The sequence below is a fragment of the Chroicocephalus ridibundus genome, chromosome 23 (assembly GCF_963924245.1).
Source record: "Chroicocephalus ridibundus chromosome 23, bChrRid1.1, whole genome shotgun sequence".
NCBI lineage: Eukaryota > Metazoa > Chordata > Aves > Charadriiformes > Laridae > Chroicocephalus > Chroicocephalus ridibundus.
This window is the reverse complement of record NC_086306.1, coordinates 4,825,016-4,840,283: the sequence shown is the minus strand read 5'-3', so window position 1 is coordinate 4,840,283 and position 15,268 is coordinate 4,825,016. Positions and strand designations below refer to the sequence as shown.

The window sequence follows — 15,268 nt, the reverse complement described above, 5'->3', positions numbered from 1 at the left end:
GCTGCACCCGGGGCGGGGGCAGGGGGAGAAATCCTCCTCCCTGCTCCTCTTGGAGCCCCGTTCGGAATAAAGCCAGTCTTTTGGGGCTCACACCCTCCCCAGGGATGGGACAGGGCAGAAATTGCCATTTCACAGCAGGAAACCCCAGACCTGGAGAGTGCTACGGGGTCCCTCCAGCCGAGGGCTGAGGATGGAGCCAGCTCATGACACTGATGTCAGAGGAGAAGGGGAAAAAGATGCTTGAAGAGGCTGGGGGGCACATGGCTCTCTTTTTTTCCTTGCCCAGATTAGCTCCCAGTTTTGGGGGGACGTGGTGAGGACTCCGAGCCCCACGAGTGGTTAACAGCCAGCGCGGCGGCTCCCCGGCACAAGCGCGGGATCTGTGCAAAGTGCCAGCTTATTGTCTAATCCTCCGGAGCGCCGCTCCTGCCCTGCCCGGCACCTGCAGGGACCTGGATGCATTTTAATAGAGCCGACGCTTGAAAGCGCAGGGTTCCTGGGGAGCTCATTAATAAAGCACAGGCATGAAAATTTCATGAGGTGAGGAGGAAACGGGGGCCAAGGAGCCAGGGAAGGGACCGCGTGGTGTCACCAGCTGTCCCCTCGGCAGGCTCTTCCCGACCTCTCGGCGCAGGACGGGGTCAGGGGCAGAGGAGGAGGAGGAGGAGGGCGATGGGGAAGGCAGAGCCTGGGGGTCTGACCCCCCCCCACCCGCCCCGTGTTGGTGCCCAGGCGGGCAGAAACACAGCGCGGGGCTGGTTTCCCAACCGGACCTTCATCCTTCTTCCCCGCAGGCTGTGGGTTCCGCAGGGCAGACTCCGGCAGAGCATCCTCGCCGCCGGCCCGGGATGCTCTTGCTCCGTGGGGGGGTCCGGGAGCGCAAAGCCCCCCGCCTGGGGAGGGCTGCGGTGCTCGCTCGCCTCGCTTACGCAGCCCCGTCTCTCTAGAAGGGTAAAGTAATCCCTCCGCCATCCCCACAGGCAATTAGCAGCGCTCGGCCTCAGCCTCGTTAGCCAGAAACAACACTAACAGCTCATTTGCTTCAATCGCTCGGGCTCCAGGTCGGGGCTGGGGGTCCCCGGGGGGCAACCGCTCGCCGCTCCCACCCCTCCAGCCCCACACGAGGCGGGCAAAGAAGGGGTTGAAGAAGCATCGAGGCCACCCCGATGGCCACGGCACGTAACAACGGCCAATTCCCCCCCCCCTTCCCCCAGCCCCAAAATTGCCAGACAGGCTTCCTTCTCCTCTCGCTTTGCTTTTTATGAATAAATCAACCCATGAGCGTTTAATCCCCCACTCCAGACACTTTGCTTTTCATACTTTCCAGCAGCTAAAATATTTCCCTGACGCTAATGTAATCCAAAAAGGCGTGCGGGAGACGGGAGGGGGTGGCATCGTCATCCCGAACCCGGTGCTAAGCCTCCCCGGAGGGAAGGAGGGAGCCTTGGCAAATTCGCTTCGGGAGCTAAAAGCCCGGCGGGTGACGGCAGCGAGGGGATGCGGCGTCACAGCCCTCCTCCCAGGTGTCCCCAGGTGAGACGGAGGCGGGGGTACAGCATCACTGCTGGGTCCCCGAGGTGCCACCACCCCCTATGTGCACCCCATGAGGACAGAGGGAGCCCCAAAACCAGTGGCGGGTGGCTCTTGGGGAAAGCGTTAAACGGAGGAAGAGGAAGGAGAAGCCAAGGTTTCGTGACCTAATTTGAAAAAGGGGGGATGGGGGGGGGGGTGGCAGCTCGGAGGGTTGTCATGGAAATAGACGGCATTCCCTGAGGATGGTGGTGGGGTTCGGTTCCCGAGAGGAGGATGAGGAGGCAGCGCGATGCTCCAACGGGCTCGGCATCCTTCTCTCAGCAGCATCCCGTAGCTCGGCTCAAGGCTGGGGAGGGACAGCGAGGGGGGCCCACCCCGCCTTCCCCACAGACGGGGTCTTCTGCCAGTCCCAAATCTTCCAGAAGACAAAACGCTTTACATGGAGCCACGGATGGGCAGCGGGAGGGTCTGGTCCATCCCTCGCCCCCACCTCAGCCGGGGCTCACCCGCTCCCAGCAACGTCTGATCCCACCGGGAAGGTCGGAAACGGAGAGAATCTATCCCAAAGTGCACCAAACCCCGGCAGCACTCGGGAACCAGCCCCTACATCGCTCCCCTTTGCCGGGCACCGGCATCCCGGCTGGCTGCAGGGGGGACAAGTGTCCCCCCCCAGGGGATGCTCAAGGTGTCAGGTCTGGGGTGATGGGTGAAGAGGGGCAGGAGGGACTTCAGTGCGGCCACAGGGGCCGGAGGAGCAAAGAACCAAGCCATGGGGGAAGGAGTTGCAGGTTTTCCTTGCCGGGGAGCTCGGTAGCAGGTCTACCTTCAACGGGCGAGAGAAGATAAAGCAGCGGAAGCCCGGTGCTTTTATTACCTGAGAAAATTGAAGCAAGTCTGAATATATCAGAGAGACGAGAGGTGACTGGCTCGTAGGGTGAAGCTTCATAAAATTCTTCTCCTAGAGTGGGAAGGAAGAAAGAGAAGGGGGAGAAAAAGCAAATTAAAAACCACAGCCAATAACCTCAGCCACCGCCGAGGTTAAGGCCGGGTGCGGGCAACCCCCCGGCGTGGCAATATGCGACTTGGGGAGGAAAAACCAAAAAATGCTTAAATCCCTGCCCTGCAACAAAAGGAAAAGCCCATTTTGGACCACTCGGCTTAACTCTTGCTGGCTGTCCTTCTGCAAGTCAGGTTTGGCAGCGGCTGCTCCTCAAACTGACCTCAAGAATTGAGGGAATTTAGATTCGAAAGGTCAATGTCTCGTGACTACGTCCGCAGAGTCGGGGCCAGCAGCAAGTCTTAGGGCCTACACTCAACGCTGGATTGTTTTATCGTTGTTGCAATAAAAAAAAAAAAAAAAAGAAAAAAAAGCAGTTGCCTAAAAAAAACCACTGTAAAGATTGTTTTCCACTCTGCTCTGTCTCTCTTGCACTTTGGGAAAATGGAAATCATTCCAGCAGGGGAACAGAGACCCTCGTCATTTGAGCGCCAGAGCATCACCCACGCTGCACTCCAGGGGCTCATCCATCGCAATCCGCACTTTCCAGAGGGAACCTGAGACGCTCCCTCTCTCCCCAGGCTGGGAGCAAAGCCCCCGATTCGATTTCTGTGATTTCAGTGCAAACCCACGTGCTTTTGCTGCCTGCCCTTCGTATTATCTCCAGAAGATGCTGATTTCAAGAGAGCCGGCCACGGCTCTCAGGAGAGGAAATGCTCTCCTCCAACCCCATCAGCCACAAGAAAAAAAAACAACCATATATATAAAAAAATATATATAAAAATAAAAATCAATGGCTGGACTTTGAAAGCCCCAGTCGGAGGTTGACCAGCAGCCTGGAGCATCGATCTCCGCTGCGCCTGGCAGCAGCATCCCTGCCCGGGTGTCCTCGCTGCGGATGAGCCCGGTCGGCCCCGGGGACGGTCCCCGGCAGCCGGAACCACTCCAGCCCACACGGGCTCTACCCAGTTATTATTAGCCCAAGGCGGCAGCATTTATCCCGTGTAATTAAGGAGCCACTCGGAGCCCTGTGCTGGAAAACAAGCTCATTACGAGGCGGGGAGCAATGCGGGAGGGCTTGCTCCAAACCCAGCAGCTCCTTGGAAATTTGGGGCGGGGGTGGGGGGGGCAGAACCGGGTGGCCAAGCAGGGACACCCCAATGGGACAATATCTCCAGCAGCTGGGGGTTTTCAGCCCATCACCCCGCGCCTGGCCTTGCCGCCACCCTCAGGGTGATGCTACACGGCAGGGGGGGAACAGCCCCCGATGGTGCTGCTGGTCAGGGCGGGGAAGGAAACACGCTCCGAGCCCTCCCGCTTCAGGCCAAACCCCTTCACCTCGCCGGGTTTCCTAATGCTCCGATGACAAATAGCACCTTTATTAAAGTGCATTTAGGAAACACTGTAACCTCCCGGCATATTGCTTTGCCAATGTAATAAATAATTAAATACCAGCTGAACCCTGCTGCTTGCTAGGAAAATTAGTGAGCATTAAAAGGGCAGCGGACTTTTCTTGAGCTCGCCGAGACGCAATTAACCTCCAGGAATGAGACTGGAGTGAACGCAGCCCTCCCTAATGGTGGGGACAGCCCAGCTCCCGCAGACGAGGGGCTGGACCGACGGGAGGCACAGCGTCTTTGCCAAAAAGGCAGAAGTTTGGGGTCTACTTTGGGCTCCTCGTGGCTTTTACGCGGATCGGTTTATGCTCGTTAAAAGCGATGAGCTGCTGGATGTCCCCAAAGCTTCTACGTCTCCTTAAAATTTGGTGTAATCACTTCTCTTCCCACCTCCTCCTCCTCCTCCTCCAGGTAGGGCTCCTGGAGTACCCATCAAGCACTAAAGCATCCTTCATTCACATTTGCAAAGCCCTCTGCAACTGCTGAACCAGGGCCGCTAATGAGGGGTAGAAAACAATTAAGCAGTAATTCCTGCTCTGGGCCGGTTCTCCCTCCTGCCTGTGCTGACCCAGATTTGAAGGCAATTTCACCCAAGGTGGGGTTTATGTGACGGGGGTCCGACTCCTCCGCATCCTCGCCGCTGCCACCAAAGCCCTCCCAGCACCTCCATCGCCTCCTCCGGCTTCAATCCCAGCTCCGGAGGGAGGTGAGAGACCCGCGCCCGCTGCGGGAAGGCGGCTGCCAGGGATGGGGGGTTCCTCCGCAGGCTCCATCCAACCCCCCCCCACTTTGGCTCAAGCCGCTAAAGGAGGCGGCTTTAATGAAACGGCAGAGGAACAAGCGCTTTTACAGGCTCAAACCGCTGGCGGAAGCGGGGCCAAGCCGCCAACACGCTCCGTGCCGTGGGTGGACGAGGGTCCGTCCGCTCGCAAGGTGCCACCAGGCGGGTGGCACGTGCCCTTGCGAGGACTGTGCCGCAGCTCAAGGGCTCTGGTACGGAGTTTTGCACAAGCTGAAGCTGGATTTAAGAGCTTCCACGTGCAGAGCCGGTCGTAAGCCCATTAAAGGGATCTATACTGCTCAACTGATGCTGGCGCTGCTCCTCTCCAGTCTGGGGCCAGCCGGGCCCCGGCAGAGCCGCGCAGGGGTGGCAGGAGGGGGCAAAGCTGACATGACAGTGAAGCAAACCCCCACCAGCACCGGCAGCAGCCCCAGCTGAGCTCCTCACAGCCGGTTCCTTCTTCCGAGCCCAGCCAAGTGCCCCTCCGCAGCCCTGGACCAGCAGCAGGAGCCCCCAGCCCCGGTGATGCCGCTGCAGAGGGGCCAGGGCTTCACCCCCGGCCTCCCCCTGACTTCAGGCAGTAGATAATCCTGCCTTCAATGAAGAAAGCAGCCCCGGGGGCTAGTAAAATCCAATTTCAATTACCTGCACTGCTCCAGCCTCTGATTTACTCCTCCACCAGGCTGCAATTACGGCAGGCTCCGGTGCACCCTCTCTGCGCAAGGCGAGCCCCCCCTGCGGCTCCCCAGCCCAAAAAACCCCACCGGAGCGAGGGCTAACGGGGGGCTGGAGCGGGGCGAGGAGGCAGTGACAACCTCTGCACCCCAAGAAATCCCCAGGGCTGGTGTTGAGGGGCAAAGCCGTGCCCCTCTGTGGCTCTTCTCCTCCTCCGGGGCAGGCGGGAGGGAGGGAGCCCTATCCCGGCTTGTGGGTGCCCGGACACCCTGGCGCAAGAGTTCTGCCATGGCCACGGTCAGTTCTTGCTGCAGCCCCCAGCCCGTTCCTCCCTTTCCCCGTGCCCACGTCGGGCAGACCAGCTCTCAGCATCCCCTGGGAAAGTGGGATCTGCCTCGCCTGGTGTCCTGGTTGGAGCGACATAGGACTAATACATCTTCTAACGCTTGGGAAAACCACACTTTTAAAGACTCCGGTGTCTGAATTGGTGAAAATATTTACTTTATCGCCAGCGATGGTATGTGGGTTTCACAGTCTTAGTGTTTTCGAGCTCCCCGGGTGTGAGGACGAGGAGGAGCGAGACCCGGGCACTTGCCCCAAGCTGCCAACAGGGTTATTTCATACCATGAACATCACATTCCATAGAAATTAGAGAGTTTGCTGAGGAATTCTCTCTCTCCTATGATGGCTCTGATCTGGAGAACTTCTTGCCCTGATGCCGGACCTTCCTCCTTCCTCCCGAAGCCACAGCATCCGACATTTGCAGTCCCCTGGTGGGATTGCCCGGCTTCCTCCTGATAGAGTGGTCTGAGTATAGTCCTTGTGTGTTTTATATTGGTATCTGGATCAATAGTGGTTCTTTAGTATTATTAGTGCTAATTATTTAGTAGTATTCTATTAAATCTGTTTGTATTTCAACCCTTGGGTTTCCTTGTTTTTTTCCCGACTCCCCTTCCCGGGCGGGGAGGGCTCATCGGGTGATGGAATAACTGTCTAAAGGGCGATAAATTGGTGTGGGTTCCTCAAACCAGAACACCCGGGGTGCCCGCGCAGCCCCGGGCGCTGCTCAGTCCCCTTTTACCAAAGCACCGAGGTGCCCTCGGGGCTCCCCAAGCTCGCGGTGGGTCAGGACCACCTCCAACACCCTCCACCCCAGTGCAACCCCGCAGAGCCCTGCCCCGTACCTTCGGTCAGCCCCAGGTGTATACTCCAGTAGATCTGAAGGCACTGAAGCTCCTTCTTCATCCCACGCTTGCAGCGGCAGTCGTAGAGGGGGCTCTCCTGCAGCACCTCCAGGGCCGCCTGGCATTCCTTGTTGGCCAACATGGTGTTCCTGTCGCGGCCGGCCAGGCACTGCCGCAGCGTGCGGTACCGGGAGCTGCAGCTGGGCTCCGCCGCGCACAGCTCGTTGGCTCGCACGCAGTCCACGGCCACCCGCCAGCCATGGGGGGGGTCCTGCCCCGGCGGGGACGGGGGGCCAGCCAGCGAGCGGAGGATCTCATCTGGGCGAGGGGCAGGGGGAGGAGAGACGAGGGCACAGAGAGGTGAGGGAGGGCGACCGGGTGGGGTGAAACCCTTGCGTCCCCTCCCCGGGACCCCACACATCAGCCCGTGCCACGGTCACCGACTGGCCCCTGGTGTTAGAGACACCTTTGGACTGGTCCCTGGTGTTAGAGCCACCTTCCGGCTGCTCCAGAGAGGCAGAACATCCTTCCATCATGCCTAAACTGAGTCAGGACGCGTCCCCAGCCATAACCCCACCTTCAGACTGGTCCCTGGTGTTAGAGCCACCTTCGGGCTCCTCCAGAAAGGGAGAGCATCCTTCCATCATGTCTAAACCGAGCCAGGACGTGTCCCCAGCCATAACCCCACTGAGGACTGGTCCCTGGTGTTAGACTCATCTTTGGACTGGTCCCTGGTGTTAGAGCCACCTTCAGGCTGCTCCAGAGAGGGGGAGCATCCTTCTATCATGCCTAAACTGAGCCAGGATGTGTCCCCAGCCATAATCCCACCTTCGGACTGGTCCCTGGTGTTAGAGCACCTTTGGACTGCTCCCTGATGTTAGATCCATCTTTGGACTGGTCTGGAGGGAGAGCATCCTTCCATCATGCCTAAACCGAGCCGGGATGCGTCCCCAGCCATAACCCCACCAAGAGCTGGTCCCTGGTGTTAGAGCCACCTTCGGGCTGCTCCAGAAAGGGAGAGCATCCTTCCATCACGCCTAAACTAAGCCGGGATGTGTCCCCAGCCATAACCCCACCGGGGGCTGCCAAACATGGCAAAATCCAGCCTGAAAAAGCAAGCGGGATGTCACAGGGCCACCCCCCGGCAGCGGTCGACGAGGCCCAAGGCACGGGGCGGGGAAGGTGGAGGGTCAACCCAACGAGGCCACGTGATGCCGCGGGACTCTCTGTTTCCGATTAAAACCAAACAAGCAAAAAAATAAACACAGCATTTTTCCAGTCCAGGCACGATCTCTCAAGAGCCAAGGGAAGCAGAAAGCCCATCCAAACTTTCTGCCCCCGTCGCTTTTTGGGTTTTTATGTTGTATCTCATCGTTTTCAGGCCTGACACAGGGTTTTTAGGGCATCTGACTCATGGGTTTTTGAGCCCTCGGGCTTGGCAGGGCTGCACACTGGCTGCAGCTCGGTACGAAATCTTCTCCCCCCACCCCGGGACGGCCTCCTACGTGCCTCCGTGCTAGCCGCCCCTCGGGGTGGCAACCGTCCAGCTCGCCTGGCTCCTGCCCGTGCACAGCCACTGCCCGCTCCCGGGACCCCGCCTCGGCACGTCCTCCCCTTCCCGCCCGGCACTCCCCTGGCTCTCACACCGTTTTCTCATTTGCTTTTGCATTTTCGAGACAGATTCTTGCCAAGTCCACCCCCGGCAAGGCCACCGACCCGTCCCATCACGGCTTGTCGGGGAAGGGGGACAGGCAGCGCCGGTCCCCCCATTCCCACGCCAGCCGAGCGATGGGGACGGGGTGGGCAGGACCCCCTGGAGCCGCAGGCCAGGGAAAGCCCTCGGAGCAGGCAAAGACGGGCACGATGGGACATGGAAGGCATCCTCAGCGCCTCCCCCCCCACCTCCCCGGGGGGTGATGCAGGGGGAGACCTCACTTCGTGCGATGCCCACCCCCATTGGTGCCCCCGGGGCGCAGCTTCCCCTTCCCCTGGCTGCCACATGCGAGGCACCACCAGATGGGCACAGCAAACCTCAGCCCCTCTCCAACAGCTCCCAGCCCCTCTCCAAGCCGTGCCCGCTCGGCCGGGTATGGCAGGGGGACAGTGACACCTACAGGCATGTGACAAGGGCCACCCGTGTGTCCCACCCCCCACCTGCCAGGGGCACAAAGGCAGGTCCCAGGTCTGGTGGGCATCCAGCCCCAGCGACGGCTCCTCCAGGGCAGGCAGCTGCCTGCAGGCAGGGCTCGTCCTCTGCCACCACCCTGGGGCGGACACCCCACGTGCCTCCTGCGTGCCACGGGAGGCAAGTGGCCACGGGAGCCAAGTGGCCACGCACGCCGCTGCCCGCCTCACCCAGTCGGGACCCGCTCCTCGGGCCACGGGGAGAGGAGAGGGGACGCTCGGGTCTGCGAGAGGGACGGGGCAACGCCGGCAGTGAACGAGCAAGCCCCGGGTGGAAACGCCGCCGCTGCCTGCAGACAGGCCAAGGAACAGATCCCAACCTCCTGGTCTTCAGCCGATGCTCCCAAACAAACACCGTTGGGTCCGGAGAGGTCTGGAGGGCGTCCGGGTAGCCAGGAGCACACGCAGAGCCCCTACACCCACGTTAGATCCAATCTGGGGTGGCAGATGTCCCTTGGGAAGGCCCTCCTTGGCCTTTCAGGATTATATTCCACATGGGAGGCAGGCAGGATCCACGAGCCTGGACTGGCGGAGGAGAAACAGGCATCCCTAAATGCTCCTCAGGGCAGAAATGCCACCTTTCGCCAGGAGATGGATGATGCTTTGGTGCTTCGAGTAGAAAAGGGCCAGTCCTGCACCTTTACACGCCGGGAAATGCCATCCCGAGGCACCCTGCGCAGCAGCTGGGACAATCCGTTCCTGCTGTGGCCGTCAGCCCCAGGGCAAGCGGCTCCCAGGCACAGAGAGCCATCCCACAGCTCCACCGTGTGCCATTCCTCCTCCCAGCCCAGCTGCAGATCCATCCGGCGCTCGCCCTGAGCCCTCTGCCCTGAGCACGCCCAGGTCTCGGCTCCAATTCCGTCTTCTCCAGCCGACGCCATGAAGCCTCTTCCCAAAGCCTCTCCTGGGCTGTGATCCCATCTCCCTGCTGGCTCCATGGGCCTCCCAGGCAGGGACTGGAAGTGCCGGGCAGGCAGGCAGGGAAGGGAGACAGCCTTGCCCTGATGCAAAAGGCACTGGACCACATGGAGCATCCTCGTGAGGGACCCCAGCATCCTGGTCGGCGTGGCAGGCAGCGCTCCATGCCGGGATGGGAAGCCCAACAGTAAATCCACCCGGCAGGGAGCCATCAGGGATGCGTGGCGGCAAGCTGGCCCCGTTCTCCTGGTGTTTGCCACCTTGCTTCTTCCACAGCCTGGCAGAAGGAGGGTGCCCGCAGACTGCATCCGCGCCGGGAGTGCCAGCAGACCCCGGAGCGCGGCACAAAGCCATGCCGCTGGAGGAGGAAGGGCAGAAGCAGCCCTTCCCCGCGGCTCACAGCCTGCACAGGACAGCTCGGTCCCCCCCAAAATCCAGCAGCACGCTCAGGCTGGCTGCCGGCTCGGTGTTTTTTCCTGGGGGGCTTCCTCCCCCCGCGCTTCCAAGCCGGGGAAAGCTCCACAGAACCCCACGGAGGCGCGAGGTCGGGAGATCGGATGGAGGGGCCGGCTGAAGGGTGGGGTTTTTTTCCCCCCCGACCCGAACAGAAATCGCCTCGCAGATCCACCACCCGCTAAACCCTTATCGATAAAACATCTGCAGAGCATTTAAACCTAATCCTCAGCAGTTCTCCGGGGTGTCGGAGCGCAGCGAGGATTTGCAGGCAGATGCACAAGGCTCCGACAGCCAGGCAGCAAACACCGCGATGGCCCGCTTTCCTCTCGCTCCCGCAGCTTTCCCCCGGCAGCATCAGGCCGTGTTGCCTCTTTTCTAGCCGTTAATACATGTTTCCTTTTTACTGGTCCTGTCAGAGACCTTTGGACACAGGCAGCTTTAGAGGTAAATATTTATCCTCGCGACTCAACTCCAAAAAAAAAAAAATAAAAAACACTCAGGAACGTGCAGCCTCCCAGCCCGGCCGCTGTGGCAGCGATCGCTTTCTCCCAAGAAAAGGGCTTTTTTGGCTCATGGGAAAGCAGAGCCCAGACGTGGAGAGCTTGGGCTTCCTCCGCTCTGCTGGGCTCCTCACCACGAGGCCGCATCACGGGGGGGCTGCTCCCCAAGGCAGCAGGACGAAGCCCCCCAGGCACCCCATCCCTAACGCTCGATCCAGGGGTACGGCTTCCCGGTGATGACTGCTTCGGGTGTCACAGCCTCCCCGTGCAGCCTTTTCCCCCCCAGCCCTGCACCCATGAAACCTTTGGGGCACCCAGGATTGGGGGCAGAGGGTCTCGCTTTCATGCAACCTCCCCCACCAGGGGGAACGGACCACGATTCGGATGCCTTGGGGAGGGGGGGCATCCCAGAGATCCCTGTCCTCCTGGATCTCGCTCCTGAGACGTCCAGCAGCGAGTCAGACATGCGTACAGACGGCCAGCGGCCAGCTTGCCCCCCCAGCCAGCGCTGGAGAGCCCCTCCTCTCCCCTGCCCACACGTCACCCCGCTCGTTGCCCCCCACCCTGCCCCTGGAGCATCCCTCTTTGATCCCTCTGCCTCGGAAAGCAGGGCTGGTGCCCCCCTGCCCCAACAGCCCCCGGCGTGCCCTGCTGCTGGCAGGTCACGAGAAAGGACACCCCAAATCGGGGCTCATTCCCCGCCCCCCCCCCAGCACTCAGGCCTGTGTCCCACCCAACGCAAAGGCATGTGAGGCACCAGCACCCCCCCGGCGGCACGTCACCCTTTCCCCTCGCCAACCGGGGATTGTGCTGGGGAGCAGGAGACGGCAGGAGCCCCTCACCCCCAATTTCCACCCGGGGATGCTGAGCACCCCAGGCAGGGTGGTCCCTCTGCCTGCCCGCCCCCCCACCAAGCCCCGCAGCGCGGGATGCTCTGGGAGGGGGTTCGCTCTGCCAACCTTCAAGTCTCCCTCAGCAGCTGCCCGTCCCTTCTCCGCGTCCTCGCAGGCCGGGGGACGCTGCTCCAGCCCAGCCGAGCCCGGCGGAGTTTTTCGGGGGGCTCGCCGCTGCGGTGTGCCGGGGGGATCCCACACACCACAGCCACCCGGCACACCGCCGAGTCACCGCCCTGCGGCCACCCAGCCTCGCAGGAGGCGAAAAAGGGACCTTTTTGCCTTCCTTTTCCCCCCAGATCCGGCTTCTCCCCCTTTTTTTTCTTTTGGCTGCGCCTTCCCCACGGCGGTAGGAGCCTGCCCTGGAAATGCAAAGCTTTTCCTGCTGGCAGGGACAGGGCTCCTCAAGAACTCACACAGGAGCTAAAGCCACACTCATGAATTCCAACGGAGGGGGACGACGATTCTCTATCCCCCCCCCCGCCCCCCCCCCGCCTCCGCCATGCAATTAGCTCAACTTTCCAACCCGATTCTCCGATTCTCCACGCCGAGTTCCCAGGAACGGTGCGGGGTGGGGGGGCGGGGGGGCCGGCAGCCACGGCAGCAGCGGCTGGAGGGCGCTGGGAGCTATGTGGGGGGGGGGCTGGAGGCGGGGGGGTACAGCTATCCTGCGAAATGCAAATCCATGGGGAATGACAAGGAGAGAGGGGATCAGGGCTGCGCTGCTGATCGCTCAGCCTGCCCGCTCCCCTGGATCGCGATAGCGGTGCCAGCGGCGGGGGCTGCCCCGATGGGGTTGGGGGGGGTGTGTGTGTGTGTGTGTCCCCATGTTTTGATAGAGAATAGGAAAATAAAGTTGCCCCTCGTTAAAATCCTCGTTCGTCTCCCGATGCAGACCGAGCCCCGAGCAGTGCCCAGCTCGCAGGAGCGCCGGTCCCTCTCTCCAGCCCCCCCGCAGCCCCCAGCCCCGGGGAAGGACATGCCACCTCCGCCACCCTGCCCGGCCAGGCGACAGCATCCCTCCCGGCCGGCGGGCACCCCCGCCGGGGCCACTCACCTAGGAAGAGGACGATGCAGAAGGCGTTTGCCAAGATCATGTTAGTAAAATCCACGCGTTCCTCCACGTGTGCAAAGAAAAAATTAAAAAAAAATTTAATTAAAAAAAAGGGGAAAAAAAAAAAAAAAGGCGTGACAAAAAAAAAAAAAATATAATAATTCCCAAGGTAGATCCCAAATCCGGGGGAGGCTGTGAAAGAGAGGGATGGGGGGGGATGTGTGTGCTCCCCCCGGCGCGGAGCCGGGGCCCTCAGCCGCTCGCCGCCTCCCGCATCCCCGCCCGGGCTCCCGGCGGCTTCTGCCGAGGCTCTGGCTGCCGGGGGTGGGGGGGGAGGCACGGCGAGGGGCGGCTGCGCTCCGCCGAGCCCCGGAGAAGGGGCAGAGCCCGGCCCCCTCCCCGCCCCGGTTCTTCCCCCCCACCTCCTCCGCTCCTCTCCGCCCCTCCGCCGGGCCCGGGAGCTGCGCACCGCGGAGGGGGCAGCGCAGCCGCGGACGCCCTTCAACCGAGGTGCGGGGTTGTGCGCAGACCCCCGGCTCCTCATCCATCCCTTCCTCCCTCCCACCCCCCTGCCTGCCCCCCCCGGGGCGCCCCAAAGGCTCCCATCCCCCCCCCACAAAGCCCCTCCGCCGGGCCCCAGAGCCGCGCACCGCGGACCCCCTTCCACCGGGGGGCATGTGTGTGTGCAGACCCCCGGCTCCCCATCCATCCCTTCCTCCCTCCCACCCTCCTGCCTGCCCCCCCCGCCCCCGCGAGGCGCCCCAAAGGCTCCCCCCCCACCCCAAGCCGCCTGGGAGCAGCCCCGGCCCCCCCTCCCCACCATGGGGATGGGGGTGCTCGTAGGGGCGAAGGGACACGGGTGCCTCGTCGCCGGATGGATGAAAGGCCCCCAGCTCTGGCGGGGGTGGGAAGGGGAGCCCACCCAAACGGGGACCTACCAGCTGATGTGCGCTCCCTGCTGCCGGGGGGGGTGTGGGAGGAATCGCGCACACACACACACGTACATGTGCACACACACACACACACACGTACATGTACACACACACACACACGTACATGTGCACACAACGCACATTCAGCCCGGGGAATTATTCATTCACGTCGGAGGCTCCACAGGCAGCCCGGCTTCCCGGGCAGCAGCACCTTCCTCAACCCTTCCCGGCACCCAGCCCCCTCCGCCCCCCTCCCTGGGGCTGGGAACGGGGGTCACCCCCCTCCCTGACCCCTCTGATGCACCCCAGCTCTTGCGAGCGAGCAGGGTCCTCGCTGCAGAGGCATGGTGCCTCCTCCTCCTCCTCTTCCTCCTCCCAGCCCTGCGTGGGGTGGTGGAGCCTCTCGCCCCCTCTCCATGTCCCCAACTTGGGGTCAGGACCCCACAAGTGCCAGTGATGGGGGGGGGGTCCTGGCCCTAGCCCCATGAAGGTCATTGTGTGTGGGGGGGATGCTCAGCTCCGTTCTCCTCAATGCAATAAGGAGCGGAGCGGGGGGAGCAGCCCCTCTTTGCTAAGCCCTGCAGGCAGCGTGTGGGGTTAGGGGGGGGCACCGCGCCGAGCCTCCCCCCGCTTCGCATCGCCTTGTCTCCGGAGCAAGGGGCTTCGAGAAACCGTCTGGCACATCGCCTTGGCCGACGGCAGGCAGGATCACGCTGCGCTTTGAGGAGACGTTCAGACGGAGAGGAAAGGGGAGGGGGGGCACGACACGACCGCACGACAAACAACAGATCAGAGCAACACGCATTAGTGAGGCTTCCCGTTGAACAACATCCTTCCCCGTCCTATTCTTTTCCTGCTCTTGGCTCTCCCTGGCTCGCCTTCTCTTTTTAAATAAAATAATAAAAAAAATAAAACCCGGCGAAACACCTAGGCTCTGACTTCGCAGGATGTTCTTGTTCTTTCAGGGAGCCTAAATGGAGACGGCAGTGAAAAGTAGTGTCCTCAGCTGCCCGGCGTCGCTTTAATTTTGTCAGGTCTCAAAGTGCCTCGTTGCACTGGGTGTTACACTTGTCTTCTTGCAGTAAGATTACCCAGAAAGTGCCAAAAACTGCCGCAAAAAAAGCCGCCGTTCCTCTGTCCTCTTTGTGCCTCTGCTTGTCCCCTGCCTGCGCCGGAGATGGGATCCCGGCAGCAGGAGCAGCAATAGCTGCTTCAGCCCATCGCCAGCACCTCTGGAAGGCAAATACCTGCTTTAATACCTGCTTTAATGCCATCTCGGAGCCGAGCGGAGGGAAAGGATTTCCTCGGCCAGAAGAGGGAACTGCTCTCCGCTCTTCTCTCGGCTCTTCGGCCTCACCGCTGTCTCCCTCTCCTGCCTTCCCAGGCTCAAGGCCAGGCTGTGTCGGAGGGGAAGGGTCGCTCAGCCGCCATTGAGGTGACATTTGAGGACTTTTGTCCCCACAGCAGCTCCTGGAAGGGAGAGGAACAGCTTTGAGCCTGGTTTTTCCCTGCATTTTTTTTCCTTGATGCGCACGGAGGCCACCAGAGACCCTCAGGGACCCCCACCACCACCACCCCAAAGGCTGCTGCTGCTGCTTTCAGCAGGGGCAGCTTTGGCCTTCCCAGCCCGATCCGGGTGGTGCAGGACCCTGCGGGATGGGTGATGTCCGGCCAACCCCATCCCAACCCCTCCAGGACTCTGTGTGTCCCACCCCTGCCCCTGCCCCTCTCCTCATCCTCTGGGTGAGCACCCAGCCAGTGCTG

The 15,268-nt window shown here is 61.6% G+C and overlaps 1 protein-coding gene across 3 annotated transcripts in view; it reads right to left on the bottom strand.

The window, feature by feature from the left end:
• GFRA2 (GDNF family receptor alpha 2) overlaps window positions 1–13,042 on the bottom strand; it is a 30,812-nt gene extending 17,770 nt beyond the window's left edge. The window contains exons 1-3 of one of the 3 annotated variants that reach the window (XM_063358741.1): window positions 12,576–13,042; window positions 6,568–6,885; window positions 2,408–2,491 (exon numbers count right to left, since the gene is read on the bottom strand). In XM_063358741.1, the coding sequence (XP_063214811.1) occupies window positions 2,408–2,491; window positions 6,568–6,885; window positions 12,576–12,615 (442 nt within the window). In that variant the 5' untranslated portion in view covers window positions 12,616–13,042. Of the gene's footprint in view, window positions 1–2,407; window positions 2,492–6,567; window positions 7,253–9,071; window positions 9,173–12,575 lie in introns of those variants that run through there. The other 2 variants (XM_063358742.1, XM_063358740.1) reach the window with 2 other exon arrangements.
• Window positions 13,043–15,268: the final 2,226 nt, after the last annotated feature.